Below are 23,636 nucleotides of genomic sequence, written 5' to 3'. Positions count from 1 at the left end.
ACTGTACATAGAAATAACTGCTACAGTATACCATAGTACAAAAGATAACTGAAAGAAGTATGCTGTGAGAGAAACAGAAATGACACTTTTTTATTCAAAGATGATAATTCCACTGAAGTCATCATGATTCATGATGGTCGTCTGGAAGTTACAAAAGACTATACATTGTTCTTAATAGCATATGTGATCACCACACACAGCACTGCATGCTTTGCAATGTACTTCCACTTTGACTACGAGGTTGGTAAGGAGTTCTTTTGGGTAGGGTATTTCATTCCTCCAATAGCATTTGACAACAGCTGGATAGCCATTAGAGGATGTGGATGGGCTGCAGTAGTTTCCCCAACACGTCCCACACATGCTCACTGGCATTTAAATCCGGAGAACTCCTAGACCAGTCCATTTTCCAGATACCCTGTCTTTCCAAAAGCTCATACAGCTGCACTGTTTTATGTGGTTGCACATTGCCACTCGTAGAAATAAATACAGCCCTGAAAATAAGAGCATGGGGAAGCCATACAGTGCCACAATAACACTGAGCAGTGAGCATACAATGTTCAGAGATTTGGAAGATCTTGCAACATCAAGCCTCCCCACACCACAACATTTGGACCAGTAAAATGATTGTGTTTGACGATGTTCCTGGGTGCATTCCTTTCTCCCATCTCTTGCCATATGAGAGTACATTCAGTCACTACTCAAAGTGTTTCTGCCTTGCAGTTCTATTAATTTTGGTTGCATTTGCACCTGATGTGTGACGTGGATCCCTTCTTGCTTGCTGCATAGTGTAGTGGTCATATCCTGCTGTAGTGGACTTGGTTGGCCACCTCCTCCCATTCAGGCAGGAGTGCCTGTCATTTGGAACACTCCACAAGCATGTGAAACAGTGCTGTTACCAATACTAAACTCCTGGTCTACACTCATTACATTTCATCCTTCTTCCAATTTCCTGATAATTCTTCCCCATTGGAAGTCATCCACATGTTGTCTCCAGGCTCAGTTGTAAAGAAGAACACCACCACATAGTACTGCAAATGCTTGCATACACCATCTTTCTCCATTTCTTCAATTGCCTTGTATTGCGGAGCCTCCACCATCTGGTGCTATAATGATGCTGACCTCACATCATGTGATGTCAACTTTCTATTCACAACTGGGAGATCTCGGGCAACATCGTTCCACACTTCCTTAAGTTTCGCAGAGCAGTGTTATTAATTTTGCCCCTTGGACATTGTGAAGCTACCTCATATCAAAAATTATGCTATACTTACAACATGTCATAATCCACACAGCAGTGAGTGAAGAACAGTGTGTAATGGTGCCACTCATAACAACTTGGCACAGCAATAGTATGTACAGTGCAGCCAATATGCAGGTTTTGCCACTGCACCAAGAAACATAACACATTAAAATAAATCAGCATAATTCTCAAACTGAAAACACATATGGTCTGATCATTTTAAAATTTAAAAAAAAGCGATTGTTTCAAATAATAATTGTTGTTGTAAAAATTATGAAAATAAAAACAAAAAACTTCACTCAGGATAATGTGTTTATCCAAAACAGAGGAATTAACCTCAGTAAGAAAGTAAATCTACTCCCGAGGGCATCACCTAGATCTTCTTTTGTTGTTAGTTTGTATTTATTTCTGCATTAAGCAAATACGTATGCATTTCGCTCCTCTTTCTGTAAGTGTGAAAATAAAAAAAAAGAAAACCTACACATTGTATTCAGTATAATCCCCCCTACCCCCTCTCTCTCTCTCTCCCCCTCTCCCTTCCTCCTCCCTTCCCCCTATGTATGTAGTTTTTTATATGCATTGACAGTATTATGAAAAGGGTAGTTGCAACTCACCATAGAGCGGACATTCTGAATCACAGATAGATGCAACTAAAAGTCTCTCAAACAAGTAATCTTTTCTTTTGGCCAAAAAGGCCTTCATCGGAATTCAACAACTAGAAACTGTGGTTGGTAGAGTGTGCGTGCGTTGGGGGGGGGGGGGGGCTAATTCCAATGAAGGCCTTTTTGGCCGAAAGCTTACATGTTTGACAGTCTTTTAGTTCTGCCTATGTGCGACTCAACATCTCTGCTATATGGTTAGTAGCAACTGTCCTTTTCATAATATCGTAATTATTCCATCCTTGATTTTCCACTGTTATTTTTATGTACATTCTGTCTTGAACATTTCCAGTTTACTTTGTTAATCATGTTGTTTGCAGTAGTAAATTCCATGCTGGCTTAATTTTATTATTGTTTGCCTGCAAAATGTATATAGTACAAAATGGAGTACTGTGCTAGGAAATGTTCCACGACCTTTGTATCCTTGTAATGCTACCACATAATTTGTTCACCCATTTCCAGAATGATGATTTAGTTATAATTTATTGTGTGTAATCTAACTTTCTGGGCTAAGAAGTGTGATATAAGTAAAGGCAATCTCAAGATTGACATTGTTTTGTTCATTTCAGTGTTTCCTTGTGGAATGGTACTCATGTGAAGGAAAGGGTTCTTTGTTCTGCCACACAGCAATTCCTTGTTGCAAGTGCTTGGATTACACAAATAGTAATTTCCTCTCTTCATACAAATTACTCACTGAATGTGAATATGTTTCCAAATACGTTAGTGTGTTTCACTGCGACTACACAAGTGGCACAGTATCAGGCAATCAATACTATGCTATTTCTTTCCCTACCCTGCACTGAAACCTCAAGAAATCACTACCACAGCACCATACTCTCCATGAGCCTGCCTTCAGTGTGTTCAGCATTGTGTTTTCCAGTCATTTGTCTCCATATATCTGAATTATTTCATCACTGCAATGATCCAGATTCATCTGTTTAAGAAGTCATTAATATCTTCCTGTGACACTATTCTGTTGTACCAGGTTGTTTTATCCCTGAATATACTTTGCGAAGTACCGTATTAAATTTTCATTAACTACATATGTTTTTCGGGACCAAACCAATCATTTAATTCTTGCAAAATACATACATAGGAATTCCATGTGCAAATCTGCCCTGTTTATATTGTTTCCCTTCAAATTTTTATCTTCTTTTTGCCTTGTTTACTGGACAGTTACGATCCTTGTAGGTATTAAATTACAATAATACAATGCATTAGAGTCAGAGGTACCTTGTTTGAATGATTTATCAATTTTATAGTAACTTTATGCCTTTTGTGAGGTATGTGTTTGTGTCCACATTGGCTTTCACACTCTCCATTCTCCCATCTCTGTCTTATACAGCGCAAACATAAAACTGTATCATACTCTCTTCTCAGTCAACCAGTCTATATAAGATGACATTTTGCAAATGAAAAGGAGGTGGGGGGAGAGCACATGCAACCAGCAATCTTCTTTGCATTTTATATTTCCCCCTAAGGTAAGTCTTTCCGCTCTCGGGATTGGAATGACTCCTTACCCTCTCCCTTAAAACCCACATCCTTTCATTTTTCCCCTCCTTCCCTCCTTCCTGATGAAGCAACCGTTTGTTGCAAAAGCTTGAATTTTGTGTGTATGATTGTGTTTGTTTGTGTGTCTATCGACCTGTCAGCGCTTTCGTATGATAAGTCGCATCATCTTTGTTTTTAGATATATTTTTCCCACGTGGAATGTTTCCACGTGGGAATATACCGAACGAAAGTGCTGGCAGGTCGATAGGCACACAAACAAACACAAACATACACACGAAATTCAAGCTTTCGCAACCAACGGTTGCTTCATCAGGAAAGAGGGAAGGAGAGGAAAAGACGAAAGGATGTGGGTTTTAAGGGAGAGGGTAAGGAGTCATTCCAATCCTGGGAGCAGAAAGACTTACCTTGGGGGAAAAAAAGGACAGGTATATACTCGCACACAAACACACATCCATCCGCACATACACAGACACAAGCAGACATTTGTAAAGGCAAAGAGTTTGGGCAGAGATGTCAGTCGAGGCGGAAGTACAGAGGCAAAGATGTTGTTGAAAGACAGGTGAGGTATGAGCGGTGGCAAATTGAAATTAGCGGAGATTGAGGCCTGGCGGATAACGAGAAGAAAGGATATACTGAAGGGCAAGTTCCCATCTCCGGAGTTCTGACAGGTTGGTGTTAGTGGGAAGTATCCAGATAATCCGGACGGTGTAACACTGTGCCAAGATGTGCTGGCCGTGCACCAAGGCATGTTTAGCCTCAGGGTGATCCTCATTGCCAACAAACACTGTCTGCCTGTGTCCATTCATGCAAATGGACAGTTTGTTGCTGGTCATTCCCACATAGAAAGCTTCACAGTGTAGGCAGGTCAGTTGGTAAATCACGTGGGTGCTTTCACACGTGGCTCTGCTTTTGATCGTGTACACCTTCCGGGTTACAGGACTGGAGTAGGTGGTGGTGGGAGGGTGCATGGGACAGGTTTTACACCGGGGGGCGGTTACAAGGGTAGGAGCCAGAGGGTAGGGAAGGTGGTTTGGGGATTTCATAGGGATGAAGTAGAGGTTACGAAGGTTAGGTGGACGGCGGAAAGACACTCTTGGTGGAGTGGGGAGGATTTCATGAAGGATGGATCTCATTTCAGGGCAGGATGTGAGGAAGTCGTATCCCTGCTGGAGAGCCACATTCAGAGTCTGATCCAGTCCCGGAAAGTATCCTGTCACAAGTGGGGCACTTTTGTGGTTCTTGTGTGGGAGGTTCTGGGTTTGAGGGGATGAGGAAGTGGCTCTGGTTATTTGCTTCTGTACCAGGTCGGGAGGGTAGTTGCGGGATGTGAAAGCTGTTTTCAGGTTGTTGGTGTAATGGTTCAGGGATTCCGGACTGGAGCAGATTCGTTTGCCACAAAGACCTAGGCTGTAGGGAAGGGACCGTTTGATGTGGAATGGGTGGCAGCTGTCATAATGGAGGTACTGTTGCTTGTTGGTGGGTTTGATGTGGACGGACGTGTGAAGCTGGCCACTGGACAGATGGAGGTCAACGTCAAGGACAGTGGCATGGGATTTGGAGTAGGACCAGGTGAATCTGATGGAACCAAAGGAGTTGAGGTTGGAGAGGAAATTCTGGAGTTCTTCTTCACTGTGAGTCCAGATCATGAAGATGTCATCAATAAATCTGTACCAAACTTTGGGTTGGCAGGCCTGGGTAACCAAGAAGGCTTCCTCTAAACGACCCATGAATAGGCTGGCGTACGAGGGGGCCATCCTGGTACCCATGGCTGTTCCCTTTAATTGTTGGTATGTCTGGCCTTCAAAAGTGAAGAAGTTGTGGGTCAGGATGAAACTGGCTAAGGTAATGAGGAAAGAGGTTTTAGGTAGGGTGGCAGGTGATCGGCATGAAAGGAAGTGCTCCATCGCAGCGAGGCTCTGGACGTGCGGAATATTTGTGTATAAGGAAGTGGCATCAATGGTTACAAGGATGGTTTCTGGGGGTAATAGATTGGGTAAGGATTCCAGGCGTTCGAGAAAGTGGTTGGTGGCTTTGATGAAGGATGGGAGACTGCATGTAATGGGTTGAAGGTGTTGATCTACGTAGGCAGAGATATGTTCTGTGGGGGCTTGGTAACCAGCTACAATGGGGCGGCCGGGATGATTGGGTTTGTGAATTTTAGGAAGAAGGTAGGGGTGCGGGGTGTCGGTGGGGTCAGGAGGTTGATGGAGTCAGGGGAAAGGTTTTGTAGGGGGTCTAAGGTTCTGAGGATTCCTTGAAGCTCCGCCTGGACATCAATAATGGGATTACCTTGGCAAACTTTGTATGTGGTGTTGTCTGAAAGCTGACGCAGTCCCTCAGCCACGTACTCCCGACGATGAAATACCACGGTTGTGGAACCCTTGTCCGCCGGAAGAATGACGATGGATCGGTCAGCCTTCAGATCACGGATAGCCTGGGCTTCAGCAGTGGTGATGTTGGGAGTAGGATTAAGGTTTTTTAAGAAGGATTGAGAGGCAAGGCTGGAAGTCAGAAATTCCTGGAAGGTTTGGAGAGGGTGATTTTGAGGAAGAGGAGGTGGGTCCCGCTGTGACGGAGGACGGAACTGTTCCAGGCAGGGTTCAATTTGGATAGTGTCTTGGGGAGTTGGACCATTAGGAGTAGGATGAGGATCATTTTTCTTCGTGGCAAAGTGATATTTCCAGCAGAGAGTACGGGCGTAGGACAGTAAGTCTCTGACAAGGGCTGTTTGGTTGAATCTGGGAGTGGGGCTGAAGGTGGGGCCTTTGGATAGGACAGAGGTTTCGGATTGGGAGAGAGGTTTGGAGGAAAGGTTAACTACTGAATTAGGGTGTTATGGTTCCAGATTGTGTTGATTGGAATTTTGAGGTTTTGGGGGGAGTGGAGCTGGAAGTGGGAGATTGAGTAGATGGGAGAGACTGGGTCTGTGTGCAATGAGAGGAGGTTGAGGTTTGCTGGAAAGGTTGTGAAGGGTGAGTGAGTTGCCTTTCCGGAGGTGGGAATCCAGGAGATTGGATAGTTTTTTGAGGTGGAGGGTGGCATGCTGTTCTAATTTGCGATTGGCCTGTAGGAGGATGCTCTGGACAGCCGGTGTGGATGTGGGAGAGGAAAGATTGAGGACTTTTATTAAGGATAGGAGTTGACGGTTGTGTTCATTGGCTAAGTTTGTGTAGGTGAAGGATTAGGTGGGTGAGGGCAATGGATTGTTCAGTTTGGAACTGGTATAGGGACTGATGGATAGAAGGATTACAGCCAGAGATGGGAACTTTTTAAGTGTGAGGTCTTTGGGGGTAATGCCAAATGTCAGACAAGCCTGAGAAAATAAAATATGGGAGTCTAATCTGGCTAGGGTGTTAAAGGGTGGAGCAATTCGGGAAAATTTCGAAAAAACTGTGTGTAAATGTATTAAAAGGAGTGGTTTTGTGGTGGCAGATTGTGAATATGAGGCTAACAATTGTCTGACAAAGAAATAATGACGTTAAAACCTGTGGGAAGCGGCTAAAAAAGATCAGTGATGTGGGGAAAAACAGAAATGGAAAAAAAGCAAAAGTTATTGGAACTAGCCGAAATGGCTGTTTAATAGCTGAAAGGAACGGTTTGTGAACTGGAAACGGTGGATTTTGTAGCAGCAGTATTGTTGAAAGTGGAAAAAATTTTTTGGTTATGGTTTGGAAGTGGGTTACGTATAATTGAGTGTATATATAGGAAGGATAAAATTGTATGGTAGATTCGGTAAAGAGGAGAAGGTGAATACAAAGTGAAACTACTTGCAAAAACAGAAAGAGAAAATAAGATGACAGGAAAGATTTCGAGATGCAACAGTGACAATAACAAACGTAATTGTTGGGTTCAAATTAATGATATGAATATAATAGAGGGAAACACTCCACGTGGGAAAAATATATCTAAAAACACAGATGATGTGACTTACCAAACGAAAGTGCTGGCAAGTCGATAGACACACAAACAAACACAAACATACACACCAAATTCAAGCTTTCGCAACCAACGGTTGCTTCATCTGGAAAGAGGGAAAGATGAAAGGATGTGGATTTTAAGGGAGAGGGTAAGGAGTCATTCCAAACCCGGGAGCGGAAAGACTTACCTTGGGGGAAAAAAAGACAGGTATACACTCGCACACAAACACATATCCATCCGCACATACACAGACACAAGCAGACATTTGTAAAGGCAAAGAGTTTGGGCAGAGATGTCAGTCGAGGCGGAAGTACAGAGGCAAAGATGTTGTTGAAAGACAGGTGAGGTACGAGCAGCGGCAAATTGAAATTAGCGGAGATTGAGGCCTGGCAGATACACAAACACATATCCATCCGCACACGAATTTGAATATAATGGAGAGGAACATTCCACGTGGGAAAAATATATCTAAAAACAAAGATGATGTGACTTACCAAACGAAAGTGCTGGCAGGTCGATAGACACCCAAAAAAACACAAACATATACACAAAATTCAAGCTTTCGCAACCAACGGTTGCTTCCTCAGGAAAGAGGGAAAGATGAAAAGATGTGGGTTTTAAGGGAGAGGGTAAGGAGTCATTCCAATCCCGGGAGCGGAAAGACTTACCTCGGGGGAAAAAAAGGACAGGTTTACACTCGCACACAAACACATATCCATCCGCACATACACAGACACAAGCAGACATTTGTAAAGGCAAAGAGTTTGGGCAGAGATGTCAGTCGAGGCGGAAGTACAGAGGCAAAGATGTTGTTGAAAGACAGGTGAGGTATGAGCGGCGGCAAATTGAAATTAGCAGAGATTGAGGCCTGGCGGATAACGAGAAGAGAGGATATACTGAAGGGCAAGTTCCCATCTCCGGAGTTCTGACAGGTTGGTGTTAGTGGGAAGTATCCAGATAACCCGTACGGTGTAACACTGTGCCAAGATGTGCTGGCCGTGCACCAAGGCATGTTTAGCCACAGGGTGATCCTCATTACCAACAAACACTGTCTGCCTGTGTCCATTCATGCGAATGGACAGTTTGTTGCTGGTCATTCCCACATAGAAAGCTTCACAGTGTAGGCAGGTCAGTTGGTAAATCACGTGGGTGCTTTCACACGTGGCTCTGCCTTTGATCGTGTACACCTTCCGGGTTACAGGACTGGAGTAGGTGGTGGTGGGAGGGTGCCTGGGACAGGTTTTACACCGGGGTCAGTTACAAGGGTAGGAGCCAGAGGGTAGGGAAGGTGGTTTGGGGATTTCATAGGGATGAAGTAGCGGTTACGAAGGTTAGGTGGACGGCGGAAAGACACTCTTGGTGGAGTGGGGAGGATTTCATGAATGGACACAGGCAGACAGTGTTCATTGGTAATGAGGATCACCCTGTGGCTAAACATGCCTTGGTGCACGGCCAGCACATCTTGGCACAGTGTTACACCGTAAAGGTTATCTGGATACTTCCCACTAACACCAACCTAAGCTTGAATTTTGTGTGTATGTTTGTGTGTCTATCGACCTGCCAGCACTTTCGTTGTACTGCATATGGCAAATACAGTGTCATCCTGTGAGAGAAAAAATAAGTAGTCCTCATGTTCTTGCTTTTGTTCTTGCATTTATTGTAACTCTTTATATACAGAGTAAGTCAGGAAGAAAGGTGCATGCTTGGAGAGTTCTCAGTATTGCCGATTCCGAACAGAAAACTTCAGATGCGTATATTCCCTATTCCAAATGGTTTCCAAGATAGAAAACATTTAATGCCTTTTTTGTTTGTTATTATTTTATAATTCAAAAACTGTGGCTTCTTGTGAAAACATGTCACAGAACAAAATTAAACTACATTAAATTTCCTACAGAATAGTTTGTATTCATTTTTTTGCTAGGGCTAATAGTTTGTGTGGACAGAGCGAGAGAATATTGAAAATCTTACACAACACACATGCCCTGTAACTTAGGTAGTTTTCGTACCCCAATTTGAAAGTGTTTCCCAGTTTCATAAACCACAAGTATCCTGTATCAAATTTACTGTCTTGAATTCCTCTACACTACTGTTGTACATTTAACATGGTGTGGTAACACACATTGCATTTTGATACTTTTTGATTAAAGCAGACCCCTCCCCAAAAAGAAGAAACATTAAGTTGTTGATAGACACACACAAAAAGAAATAAAACAAGCCATCTTTTGGAGTAATCCTTTTTCAAGCCAGAGTAAAACACACAGTAAACACACATGAACACGCACACGCCTATGTCCCTACATGGTGCCAGCTCCACGAACAGTACCATGGGTGGGTTGGGTAGAGGGGGCGAGAGGAAGGAGCCAAGGAGAGGGATTAGGGGTGGTTGGCTAACAGCCCAGAAGTAGACAGCTGGTTTGCTGGCTAGTGGAGGGAGGGATGATGGGTATGTGGGCTAGGCATGTGATGCATGGTTGTCAGAATTGTTGGGGAGTGACACATGCTGAAGGTGACTTGGAGATGTGCACTGGGAGGGATTGACAGGACGAAGGAAGGGGAAACTGTTGGATGTGGGTGGGGACAGTGGATTACCAGATATAGAGGTTAGGACGATATGAAAGTGGAGGAAGTGTTGTGAGAATAAATCTCACCTGCATACTTCAGAGAAGTTGGTGGTGGAGAGAAGAATCCAGATAACACATGTTGTGGAGCAGCTATGGAAATTGAGCACGTTGTGCCACCTTATGATCAACTTAGTTTTTTCAACAATCTGGCAGTGGCCACTCATCGTGGTGGACGGCTGGTTGGTAGGCCAACATAAAAAGCTGTGCAGTGTTTGCAGCAGAGGTAGTATATGATATGGCTGCTTTCACAGGAGGCCCAGCCCCTGATGGGGTAGAACAAGCCCATGACAGGCCTGGAGTAGGAAGTTCTGCGTGGTTAGATTGAGCTGGTCTTGCACCATAATCTACCACAGGAGTATGAGCCTTGTGGCAAGGGATTGGGAGCAGGAGTGGCTTATGGATGAACAAGGATGTTGCGCAATTTGGGTGAGCAACAAAACATCACTTTAGGAGGGATGGAAAAGATCTTGGCTAGCATGTCACTCATTTCAAGGCATGATGAGTGATAATCAAAGCCCTGATGAAGGTTATGGTTCAATTGTTCCAGTTCAGGATGATATTGGGTGACAAGGGGGCACTCCTTTGTAGCTGATTACTGCAGGTATGGAAGGGTTGGGGAGGGTGGGGGTTGAAGATATAACACAGGAAATCTGTTTGTGGACTAAGTTTGGGGTGGTAGTGCATGTCTGTGAAAACCTTTGCGAGGCCTTAAGTGTACTGGACAACAAGGGGGTTCTCTTCATTGCAGATGTGTCATTTAGCTGTCACCAGGATGAATGACCACCACCAGATTGTTGTCAAGAACAAAGTCGACCACCTGATGGCACAACAAGCACAAATTGAATGGCTGGCCTCTAGCACTAGTTTCTCCGAATTACACAAATGGGAGTTATCCTTAAATCACATTATCCACTCCTGTAATCGCCGTGATCTCAGTCTCTAGTAACTCCTTGTCTCTGCACCCCCAATGCCCACGCAACAGTTTTTCCTTACTCTGTCCTGTCACCCCCTCACCCCAACATCACCTTCAGCGTGCGATGCTACCTAATGGCTCCGACATCGGTGCATCACATGCCTAGCCCATGCACCTGCCACCCCATCCCTCACTCCCTCATGTATTCCTAGCTGGCAAATTGGCTGCCTGCTTCCAAGCTGCTGGCCACCTAACCGTGCCCTCTCCCTGCCTCCCACCTCTCTCCCCCTCTACCCACACAACCCAACACTACCACTAATACAATCTAGTCACCTGCCTAAATGCAAATTGTGGTTGTCCAGCCAGCCCAATGTAGGACCATGAGCATGTGTATGCACATGTGTGTGTTTACCGTGTGTATTTTACTTTCTTTCAAAAAAGGATTGCTCCGAAAGATAGCAAGTTTACTTTGTGTGTGCCTTTTGACAACTCATCACGTCTGCTTTTTGATGGTCTCCAAGGTATTTACTTTCTACCAGGACTTTCCATGACATTTACATTGCATTCTGAGCTACCCTTTGAAGCTTTCTCACAAAGTGTAAAATTTTGAATCGTTCCAGATAAAATTGAGAAATAACTTCCTTTGGTCTTTCTTTTTCAGAAATAATACATAGAATAAAAATCAGTTGTTGTTAAACATGCTTGACGATACATGAAATTATCGTTTGTTTGATGAGGCTGTGCTGCTGAGCAGTTAGCCTGTTGATATGGAACTGGTGTGGTTGTTGAAGGCCTTCTGTCTGCTGATAAGATTTGTTTCAAAACATTGTTAAAACTGATTGAACTACCACCAAAAACTGTAGTATCTCTCTTTTTTGCTACAAACAGTATATTGCTTTTTGACACTACACTCAAGCAGAAAGTTGGCAGCAAATAGTAAATTTGTAGTAAGTTGTAATTCTGTTGTGCCTTCCAGTACACACAGACTATACTTAAAAGGTTGAGCATAAGACTTCGTCCTTCTCTCTCATTTCATGTGGTTATTTGGATAGCTGCCACCTGTAACATTTTATCAAAGCAGTTGTAACATCATAACTGGTTAAACCACAACTAAATAATGCCTTTATTTCTTGTTTTTGTACACATCACCTCTAGCTGAAAAATTCATCTTTTAACTTGAAATTCTCTCCATATAGCATTGTGAAACTTTGGTGAATTTCAAGCGCTCCACAGCTTGTTGCTGTACATAAATCCAAAATAATTATAAAACAATTTGTTCTGCACCCAAACAAAGTATTCTGCATTGTGTAACAAACTGAGATTTGGTCTCTGAATTACTTGTTCATAGTGAATAACTATCCTGTTGAACTCTTAAAATTATATTTTTAAGTATAACTATCAAACCATCAGATATGCCAATAGACCCATTCTCAGCATAGTAAATGAGTGGTGTGTGTAAATCACTTTTTCCCTGCCGTATATATTTGTGAATATGTATTATGATTTTGTTGGTTACTGTGTTCAGTTTGTGTAACATCTTAGAACATCCCATTTGTCTACACCTTCACTAGTTTGCAGTAAATAGCTAAGAAGCACTTCACATGTTTCTCAGTTACTGTAATGGAATTCTAAACATGTATCTGTGTAACTCAGTTTTTTCGTAACCTTTAAGTAGGTTGTAAATAACTTTACCATTACTGAGTGGCCTAGCAGTTTTGTTAATCTGTCTCAGGGGTGGACAGCCGGCCGGTGTGCTGTGCGGTCCCTGGTATTAGTCACATGAGCCAACAGGTATGGCAGTTATCCTTACGGTGAAGGAACACAATGTTTATTTACTTTGGAGGGTACCTAACCAACCTGTACATAGTTTGTGCATGGTGGGAGGTCCCAACTTTTTCTTACTTACATTGGGCTGTCTGTCACCTGTACATGAACTCTTCTTCTTAAAAACTCTCCTCAACAATTCCTTAAAAGAGTTTTATGTACTGTTTCTTTTGTATAGAATTAAAACAATGGTTGGGCTCTAAAAAGACTGCAAATTTGTGTTTCTTGTGCAGTAAGGCCAAGGATGTGGACTGTGTCTAATGTTTCTTTTATTAGCTGTATATAATGAAACTTGTGTGACAAGTATCTGGAGGAAATGTAAAGTGTTTTAAGATATGTGATGGTGATTTAGTATTCCTATATAAATCAGCATCACACTTTTTTTCAGTTGAGAGTGGTTTTGGTCAGTAGCACTAAAAATAAATATGCCTTGGTATCCCCCTCACACTGGAAAAACTCATAAGTGTCATTGCTGTTTTTATCACATTCTCAGTTTTTATCTTATAGGCATATGACTTGAGATTACTTATTCATTTTTACAAATGCTGATCATTGGTCTTAATAATTATAAACTAGTGGTAAAAAGACTAGTGTTGTAAATTAAAAAGGTTCTGTGATATTGCAGTTTTTAAAACAGATGTTTTAATATTATTGATTAAAAAGTACTAAGATATTTCTTGCAACTTGCACTTTTGTACTGAATTTCTTATTGATGATACTTGCAAATTCGATGTGATGTTCTCTCTCTCTGTTATCAATTTCTAAGTAAGTTGGATTTGAGATGGCAGTGGCTGCATTATCTTCTAATGTTTCATTATGTCTTTGAAGTGTTATAAATCTGTTAAAAAAGTCAGTGTTAGTTTTCAGATTTTGATCATTAGTGTCAGAAATTGTGGACTGTTAGGCAGTTGCTCGATGTGGACCTGTTTAGTATTGTAACTGTTTGTTGCATCAGTCCTAGATATTTGTCAATGATATAACTTAAGCTGAGGAGATGCAATGCTAAAACATTGGTTAGTGCCATACATAGTTTTCGTTGGATTCAATATTTTCATTACCTAGCATGTAACTCACATGAACATTCACACTGAGTTTCTGCTAGTGACACTTTATCCTCAGTTCTTGTGCTGTCGAATATTTATTAACTTGTCTTCAGCTGTTTTTGGTTCTTAATTTTCGTTCATTATGCATTTACAGTCTAGATTAATAGTTCAGAAATTTCTTGGTCAGTGAAAGGAGCAGTTAATTTTCATGCATTTATTGCAATTTCTGTGGTAGAGAGAGTGGCAGGGAAATTAAATGATATAGTGGCTCACTTCATTCTTCTGCTACTGTGTCACAGTATCATGTTCATAGTTGGTAGCCTATTGAGTTTCCCTAAAGGTGAGCATCTCATTTACCTAAGTGTTGGTGTACTAGGTAAATAATTTGTAACAATATGAAAGTGAATGAGTGTGTGAAGTAATATTTGATCCATGGATAGCACACTAGTTGTGCAAACTGGAAACACAAATATTTTTAAACAAGAACACATACTGCCTGCTCTCTGCTTTTGATTAATTCTTATAGTTTCTGCAACATATTTATCCCATATACATATCCCTCAACAATGGAAAACACAGGAAATGCAATTAGGTCCTGGCTAACAATCATAACACTGCGGAGAGACTTTTTGAACACCCCTAATTTCCCAGTCATAAAAAAAGCAGTTTATGATCGTCTGAAGCATTTCCACTTGCTAAGGCAGTTATTTTGTCTCTTGAAAGAATGAAGTCCTTTGTGCTGGACTCCTCAGCTGCTGCTAGGGTTGAATTTGGCAGATGCCACCATAACAGACCAGTCTCACCAGTGTCAAACTAAAGATGTGGGAATATTTCTTTGAAGTGCCAGACTGTCGGTACTGCCGGATTATCGAGTGCCGGATTATCACAGTCTTACTGTATTTTGGATCTTGGGGCTGCAGTTTACTAGTATTCCTAACTGACAATTATTGAATATTGAAACTCTGTTTTGCCCTTAAAGTGAAGTCCATGTATAATCTTAAACCGGCAGTTCGTTTTCCACATAACAAACTATGATGTGACATCCAAAGTAGCACTGAAATTGGCAAAAAAAAACATAAAATTTAGCAATAAGCACACTAAAATTGACAAAACAGCAGCAAAATGGGCAAAAAACACCAAATTTGGCAAAAGAAGGTAACACCGAATTTGGCAAGATACCATTGGAACTGGAAAAAATAACGCTGCCAAAATTGGCACACACTGACATAAAGAATGTTGGAGGTAAAGCAAAAGAACAACTGTACAATTTGTCTCTATGAGTATGAAGCACTACCATTGTAATTAATAAAAAGTAACACTGTTGCCATACCTAAGAAAGGAAATGCCAATGATTGCTAACATTATACAACTGTGCCATAACTAACCCATGTTCAATAATTCTACTTCTTATTTTTAAAGAAAGATTAACAGCTAAGATTACCCTTCTTTAAAGGGGAACCAGTTTGGATTAAAAGAAGAAATAGGGATTAGGGTAGCTACAATGCCTGTAGGAATTAGTTTAGGAAGAAGAATTGACCTACAGAAGGATTCCGGTAAAGTATACTGGAAGAAACTTGGAAAATTGAATAAAGCTAGAATAAACTGGACAGATAAAAGATAGGTTCTCAATGTGTACAAAAATAGGTACCAATGTTATTAATGCAGAAAAAGAAGAGGTATTTGATAAGTCTGTCCATTTTCTCCATATTTATTTATTTATTTATTTATAAAAAGTGGCACCACATTGATCAAAATTAATGATAACCAAGTACTTCGTGTGTGGTTTGCTGATGGTGTAGCTGGTTTCACATGGTCTGTTCATTAAAAATTTTGTGACTGGCTGAAAATAAAGGCAAAAAAGACTAAATCAATTGTTATAGATAAATCCAACAGTCAAGTAAGAGCAAACATTAACATAGGAAATATAATACTACTACAAGTAAATCAGTTTTGATACTTGGAAAGTACAGTAACAGATGACAACAGAAAGATAGTGGATATTAAAAGAATTGCAACAGCCAACCAAACCTTTAGAAATAAGAGTAATTTAATAACGTTTTTTTCCCTTTCGTTTAGGGTCATTAGGAACCTCATCAAGTAACTATAAGGTATTTCTGGAAGCAGTACAAAAGCATTTATTCATTCTCTGGCCTCGTATCGTCTCTGCTGTTAAGCCCTTTTTCTGCTTTTGCTCATCATTAAAGCTCTTAAATTTGTTGATCAGTGATCTATGCGAGGTCTGTTCAAACAATTCTGGAACTTGTCGACAAAATTTTTCTGCACTTACCTTTTACTTATTGTGCATGGACTCCTTCAAAATACTCTCTGCTGCAGTTGGTACAATTCTCCCAACACTGTTCCCCCTTCCAGAAGCAGTCTTGGGACATGTCTTGTTGGATCATGTGAAGCACCATCTGTGAATCTTCTTTTATCTCGTCTACCGCTGCAGAGCTTCATCGTTTCAATAGGATTTTCAAAAAAAGTCCATAGGGGCCAGGTGTGGAGAATAAAGATGATGAGCCAGCACAGTGATTTCGTTTTTTGTGCAATAGTGCGTACCAACAGGGATGAATGCGCAGGCATCTTATCGTGATACAAGAACCATGAATTGTCTCACCACATTTCAGGCTCTTTCCTTCTCACATTTTCTCACAGGTGTTGCAGCGCATCCCCATAGTACCATTGATTAACAGTTTGTTGCTGTGGCTTGAATTCATGATGAACTAATTGTTCAAAGCAAAGAAAACTATCATTGTGGCTTTGACATTTGACCTGGCCTGGTGAGGTCCCCCCCCCCCCCCTTCCCGTCATCAGTAGGTGTCGAAGGGCATCCTGAACGAGGGTCATCTTTAACTTCCACCCAGCCATTGTTAAACTGTGTTAGTCATTTGTAACGCTGGTGTGTCTCTGGAAATGTTTTCTTGAGTTTCACACTAAATTTAATGCAGACGCATTTGCCCTCTAACTCTGCCACCTGGAAATTCTTAAACTGTGCGACACAGTGTTCTACTCGATACCACGCTGAACAATAACTAACAGACATACAACAATGAAACTTCCGTCAGTTATACATTAAACACAGGCGCGTGCAGGGATGCCAACCGCATTTCACTCCCAACACACTATTGGTGCAAAATTATGAATGTTCCGGAATTTTTTGAACAGACCTTGTACTTTGATCAGTTAGAGATGTCCTCTTCATTCACTCTAATGCTCTTGAGGTCCTAATTTACTAACAATTCATATAGGTGCAAGAAAGAAACTCATAAAGATATTTGGAACATTTTAGGCTATTGCTGTGAAAGATGGGCCCTGGGAAAATAGACATAAAATTAGAAGGAATAAAGGTGTGGATATGGAGAAGAGCCACAAAAACATCTTGTAATGCAAAAAAAAAAAAATCCAGTTAACAGATACTGAAAGAAATTTAACAGAAAATGACATTGATTAACACGATACAGAGAAGAAAAATCGAATTAACTGGACACATAATGCAACATATGAGCTTCATAAAATAAGTCTTAGAAGGAAATAGCTTAGAAAAAATAAAAAGACAGCCCAAAAAAAATCCATATTACAAAGCAAAATGTTGTCAGTGGAATGAAGTGCAGCAACTACAACCAAGTACCAAAGATAATGAGAGATGGAGAAGGATGGTTACATCAACAAGGTGTTGCCTTTTGTGTCTGATGCTGGCCCTGTCTGCGTCATCATGCAGCAAATACATTACTACAAATTGAGCACATTGCAATTTGTTCCAGATGGTAGTAGATGGCTTTAAATTCAGTCACACATGTCTCATTAATTGAAGATACCTACATGTTACAGTTTATGTGATCTGAACAACTCAGTGGGTTTTTGCTCCAAATAAGGCATAAATTAATTTCAGTTTTTATCGGAGACACCAGCTGGTGAAACAGGTATGGGTGGGGAAAGCCTGACACATATTGTAATGTGGTTAAATTGGAAGTTTCTTGCAAGTGTGAAAGTTTTGTTACCTTCAAAATGCTGTACATATCACCATTCCATATTTCCTCTCTTCTTTCTAATTTGTATGTTCATCATTTCAATTTATTTTAGTGATTGGTAAGTTGACATAACAATGTTCTTTCAGTTATTGTTGACGGTCAATATATTTGCTTTCTTGATATCACATTCCTATTTGGGGAGCAAAATAACTGATGATGGTCGAAGTAGAGAAGATATAAAATGTAGACTGGCAATTGCAAGGAAAGTGTTTCTGAAGAAGAGAAATTTGTTAACATCCAGTATTGATTTAAGTGTCAGGAAGTCGTTTCTGAAAGTATTTGTATGGAGTGTAGCCATGTATGGAAGTGAAACATGGACGATAAATAGTTTGGACAAGAAGAGAATAGAAGCTTTCAAAATGTGGTGCTACAGAAGAATGCTGAAGATTAGATGGGTAGATCACATAACTAATGAGGAGGCATTGAATAGAATTGGGGAGAAGAGGAGTTTGTGACACAACTTGACAAGAAGAAGGGACCAGTTGATAGGACATGTCCTGAGGCATCAAGGGATCACAAATTTAGCATTGGAGGGCAGCATGGAGGGTAAAAATCGTAGAGGGAGACCAAGAGATGAATACACTAAGCAGATTCAGAAGGATGTAGGATGCAGTAAGTACTGGGAGATAAAGAAGCTTGCACAAGATAGGGTAGCATGGAGAGCTGCATCAAACCAGTCTCAGGACTGAAGACCACAACAACATCAATTTTCTGAGATACCTTCAAAGATACAGCTTGTATGCAGGTCACAAGAGTCAATATTGTGGTCAGTCAGTATTAACACTATTGAAATGTCATTTCTCAGCAGTAATTACTAGTACATTTTCAGCCATTGAACCAGTATTATCATCTTGCTTTCCAAAGACCTGCTGAACATGGCAGTAGAAAAATTTCCATCTGTGTAAAAGTATAAGTAGAGCACACTAATTGTTGATTGAAGTCTCTTAAAACAGTTGGAGATGTTTATAACATGGCAGAAACAGGATAAGATAGACAAGTCTCTCAAGCAGCGGGAAGTTAAAAAAGGTGACCTGTAGAATAATCGAATAGTGTGTTCCTCACATCATATGAATGAATTTCACAGTTTTTAGCAAGTATTACTATTTTAAACAATCCCGGCAGCTTGCTATAAATATGTGGAATCTTGCTGGCTTCTTGCCTTTCCATTGTTAGAATCTTGCAGTCATGCATTTTTATAGTCTCCAGAATGTGGTGGAAAATTAACATAATGTTGGATTGAACCACATGGATATCAGCTGTTGAAATCTGTCTCCCTCGATGAACATAGACAGTGGTCTTGGATGCGTGAGTTGTGCTTGTGTGAATGTGTATTGTCTTCTTCAGAAGGAGGCCTTTTGGCTGAAAGCTCACTTGTTCAGCAGTCATTTTGTTGGGCCTTTCTGCAACTCAACGTCTCTGCAATGTGGTGCGTAGCAGTCTATTCTTTTCATAGTATTGAAATCTTTATTTGCCGTTTTGTCTATAAAAAGCGTAGTGTTTAGGTGAAATCTGTTTCTGACTTACCAGAATGCACACAGTAAAATTGACATTCTGTTAGAAGTGCTGTAAAAAGTTATCGTTTGTTTGCTGTTTCATGCCTGTTTTTGTTTTTGAGCACTTGTTCAGAGATTATCGTATTGACTGTAGGAGAAATAGATAAGAAAGGTTCTTATGAAAAAGTTAGGATGGAGAAGAAAAGCAACATCCAGTTTGGGGCTGACATAGTTGCAGGAGGGTGAAAGGGGAGGAGGCTGGTGAAGGACTATTCATCCAAGTGGATACTTTGTGTATGATCATTCCTACTAAGAGTTCTGTACAGTGATTGCTGTGAGGTCAGTACATGCTTTTGATGAGTTAAGAAATGCGACAATCAGGACTGGAATACTGTTTATTAGCCATATCTTTGACAGAGAAAACACAAGCTCCCCTTTTGCATATTGAGTGGTGCTTATTTGTTGTTGGTTAACAGATGTGAGAAGAATGTTAAGTTTGCATATTGTGATAAGACATGGGAGATGTGTTTCTGATGTCCTTTGAGTGTCACTACTTCTTCTAACTCTAAATTATCCACCTTCCCCAATACCTAGTTTGTTTGTTCGTGTGTGTGTGTGTGTGTGTGTGTGTGTGTGTGTGTGTGTGTGTGTTTTTCACTTGGGTGAGTATATGTGTTGTTTTCTGCTCCTGAAGGAGGACTTTCTTATCTTAAAGATAAAAGTTTAGCTTGTCTTTTCACTGTTGCTGTCAGTGACTCAGCACCACCTCTACATGGTGATTAGCAATCAGTCCTTTTCAGAATGTTGTTATTCCATTCTGGTTTTTCCATTGACAGATTATATTAAGATCGTTTTATAGATTTTAGTGAAGAGAAAGTGAAAAAATTGTGATAATGGAAGTGCAAGAATTTGATGCAGTACATTGTGTGCATCAGATTTAAAAAAAAAAAAAAACCTTATATATGAGTGGGGGGGGGGGGGGAGCAGTGGAATAAATAATATGTTAAACAGTAAATTAATAAGATTATTAAGAAGTATCAAATATGTACAAAAACTGAAATTTTCTGTTGGGACCTGAACTTAGTTCGAGGTTTTTCTTGTTTTTTGTTAATATCAAACTCTCCTCTTTCTCTAGTTATGTGTATGGTGAAGTGGTTGCCTTCTTTTGGCCATAGTCTTCATGTTTCAATTCAGTACTTCGTTTTCAGGTGAGGTTCACTGTCTCAATGCCTGTTAATCATCACCCCTTTTCTCCCCTGATGGTTTTACATTCTTCTGCATGTTCTGTTAGAGACTGGAACTGTATGGGTTAGTTACTGCTGTCCTATACAACATCCATCATTTATTCTTACTGAAAGCTCAATTGCTAGATTGATAATCATAATTGTGGTACTATCTTAGAAACATCAGCACTGTTAGGAATTTCATTTTGTGATCTAATAGTAGTTGCTTTTCTAGTCCATGCAGGGACATCCTATGATGCATTTCGCTGGAAGAAACTTTCAACTTGTTCGTACAATAAATGTTACCATTATATAAAAGCTACTTGTTTTAATGGAATTTCCTACATAGTCAAATTTTTTAGCTCTATTTTTATGCCTCCCTCAACTCACATTTTATGATGTGTGAACAGGGGGATTAACAGATCCATCTGTGACCTGCATGAAAGTTTTAAAAGTCACTTAATGAATTTTGCTGACTTATTTAGTGAAATGTGTAGATCAGATTGTTTTAAATTCAAGAACACAAGCTTTGTATGAATTGTTTTCTGATGATTCTAGAAGAAATAGGTGGCATTTAAATTAAAACTTGCGTTATTTATAACACAATGACTGTTTTCTTTATCATGTTGTACATAATAAGTTGATATTGTGTACAGAATTACATTTTGATGCTCTAGGCTGTACATAAGATGATAGTTGTGAAGGTGGATTGCCAGTCATCTGTAGAGCTGAAGTTGGAGAAAATTATAAATGGACAGATGGAGCGCTTTAGTGGAACTCTTCTCCTATAAGTCTGTCTTCATCAGTTTCAAGTTATTAGAAAGAATTGATTAATAGGAATGTTGAAAAACCATTATCCATTCAAAATTACTACGCATTAGTTGCAACTGTTTGCTTAAGATGACTGGTGGTCTCTCTCACCACAGATGTGTATGCGCTTCTGAATTCTACAGTGTCTCAAGTTGAGTGTACAGTCTCGTTTTATTACTTGTCTTAATTATGTTTTAGCAATAATACATGCTTCTGGGTTTTATTCTTTCAGAACTTCCATTAACTTGGCTTTTTCTTGGCATATCTTGAGCATGAATGTATATCACATGCATTGGGGTTTAAGTTATTTCGTAACTTTTTTTTTTCCAAAAGTGTTCTATTTGAAGCTTCAGTAGGTTTACCATAAGTAAAAAAATCAGAAGTTTTAAACTTAATTAAATTAATCAGTATATTCACATGTCATTTGGTCCTAGGTTAGTAAAAATAATTTTGAGTGAATTCATTCAGTCAGGGCTTCCTTCCATGTTACAAAATAAAGAATATGCATGCTGATTGTACATCATATGTATTGGTTTCTTGTATTTGAGATACTGCTGTGAAAAGCATTGTTACTAGTGTAATAATATGTACCTAATTTAATTTTAGATACCATTTTAAAACACACAGAGAGAGAGAATGAAATATGGTTGTTTCTACTGCACAAGGCAAAATCGGAGGACTTCTTTCTTTGTGTAGTGCAGCCTCCATATAAATACAGAACACAGGCTAGAAAACACAAAATAATTAAAAAATGTACAAGCAGTTTCCATCCTAGAACTGTAAAAGAAAACATTTGCCAGCCATCGGTTAGCTATTTTTTTTAGAAATAATTGGACAATTTAAAAGGATGGGAATTCTTACTCTGAACTTCATGTCCTTTCCATTGGCGTGAGAATAGTACTTAGATATTCTTTGGGCAGGGTGCCATTGTTATTATAAATCATCATCAAAATATTTCTGCAATTATTTGTTGTAGACGAGTTTAATATCCACTGGTTATTTCCTTTATAATAAATTTGTTATGATTGCTGTCAATTTCAGTTCAGAGTAATTTAAAATATTCCTGAAATTTGAAATTTACATAATAATATTTATTAAATGATTGTTTCGCATAGATTGTAAATTATATTTTTGTAGTTATCGTGTAGGAGCAGGTATTTTCTTGCATATGAAAACAATCGCTTAACTTCATATTGCATAACTCCAGTCAGTATTCCTTAACAGTTCACATCAGGTGTGCTTTGTTGTAAATCAGTGTACATTTTCTTGATCTTCACAAGCATACATAACTGAATCAAATGACTTAATCACTGGAATTTGCTAGGTCATCCGTCATTTCGATCATCTATCATATGGTTTTCTCACTTGTTGATGCATTCTTGAACAGGTACCTGGGGAACGGAAAGGTGTGCAGCAACAACCACAACAGCAGCTGCCACCACAACAACAACATCAACACCAACATGCATTAAGACGATGGGAAGGAGCTCCGGTGATGTATCCTCCTCAACCATTGGTGCATGGTCCATCTCCTTGCCTGACATGTTTTGTGCCAATGACGTCGACAGCAAGGTTTCAGCAACAACAACTGCATCAGCATCATCCAGGGCCTATGTACTGCATGGCTCATAAACTGCAGACTTTGGTCCTTGAAGATGGACATGGCCGATCTGGTGGTAGTAGTGGTGGTGGGACATCTGACAGCTCTAGCAATGGGCATTCACCACCTGACACACCATCAGCACCTAATGCACCTCACTGGGATCGCAGTAAGCTACTATCTCTTTTTATTTTTGTAATACATATAAAATGGCTGCAAACTTAATTACTTACTTCTTTATGTAATTGGACAACTTCCATTTTTCTAGTTTAGTATTTACAGTTTGCAAGCTGAACTGCATGGTGCTTTCTCAGTATTGAAGTTCAGAGAGATTTGAGGTAGATATAGAAGCAAAAAAACCCCTACATAGGAATTGTTTGTGTACATTGTGCCTATTGTGCTTTCTCATTGTCTTAGAATGCATATTCTCTCCTTAATTGCGAAAGGTCTTATTTCACCACCTGTATATCCGTTTCCTTCCTTTCATGATTCTGGCATATTTGACTCGGCATTGATAATGACCGCTTGTGCCTTTACCAGATCTTGAAACACATGCTATTATTTTTTTGTTTCTTAAGCTTTATAAACATGGTTTTCTGTTCATGTTACTATTGCAATGTCAACTACTAAGCAGAAATTGATGGAATAAGACATGCAGCAAATCAGAATAAGTTAATGGCTAAAACTAATCTTAAAAAGATGCAGTTTGAGTGATTAACTTATACGACATAAGATGTGAACTACTGGTCATT

At 40.0% G+C, this 23,636-nt stretch overlaps 1 protein-coding gene across 2 annotated transcripts in view; it reads left to right on the top strand.

Annotated features, from left to right (window-relative positions):
• The window catches only part of LOC126236480 (trithorax group protein osa), a 66,405-nt gene that overhangs the window by 21,935 nt on the left and 20,834 nt on the right, over positions 1 to 23,636 (top strand). For both annotated transcript variants that reach the window (XM_049945822.1, XM_049945821.1), the window contains exon 5: positions 22,672 to 23,053. In XM_049945822.1, coding sequence (XP_049801779.1) covers positions 22,672 to 23,053 — 382 coding nt within the window. The remainder of the gene's footprint in view (positions 1 to 22,671; positions 23,054 to 23,636) is intronic.

Source organism: Schistocerca nitens, chromosome 2 (assembly GCF_023898315.1).
Source record: "Schistocerca nitens isolate TAMUIC-IGC-003100 chromosome 2, iqSchNite1.1, whole genome shotgun sequence".
Lineage (NCBI taxonomy): Eukaryota > Metazoa > Arthropoda > Insecta > Orthoptera > Acrididae > Schistocerca > Schistocerca nitens.
Note: the sequence above shows the minus strand (reverse complement) of the source record. Positions and strands in the feature narration are given on the sequence as shown.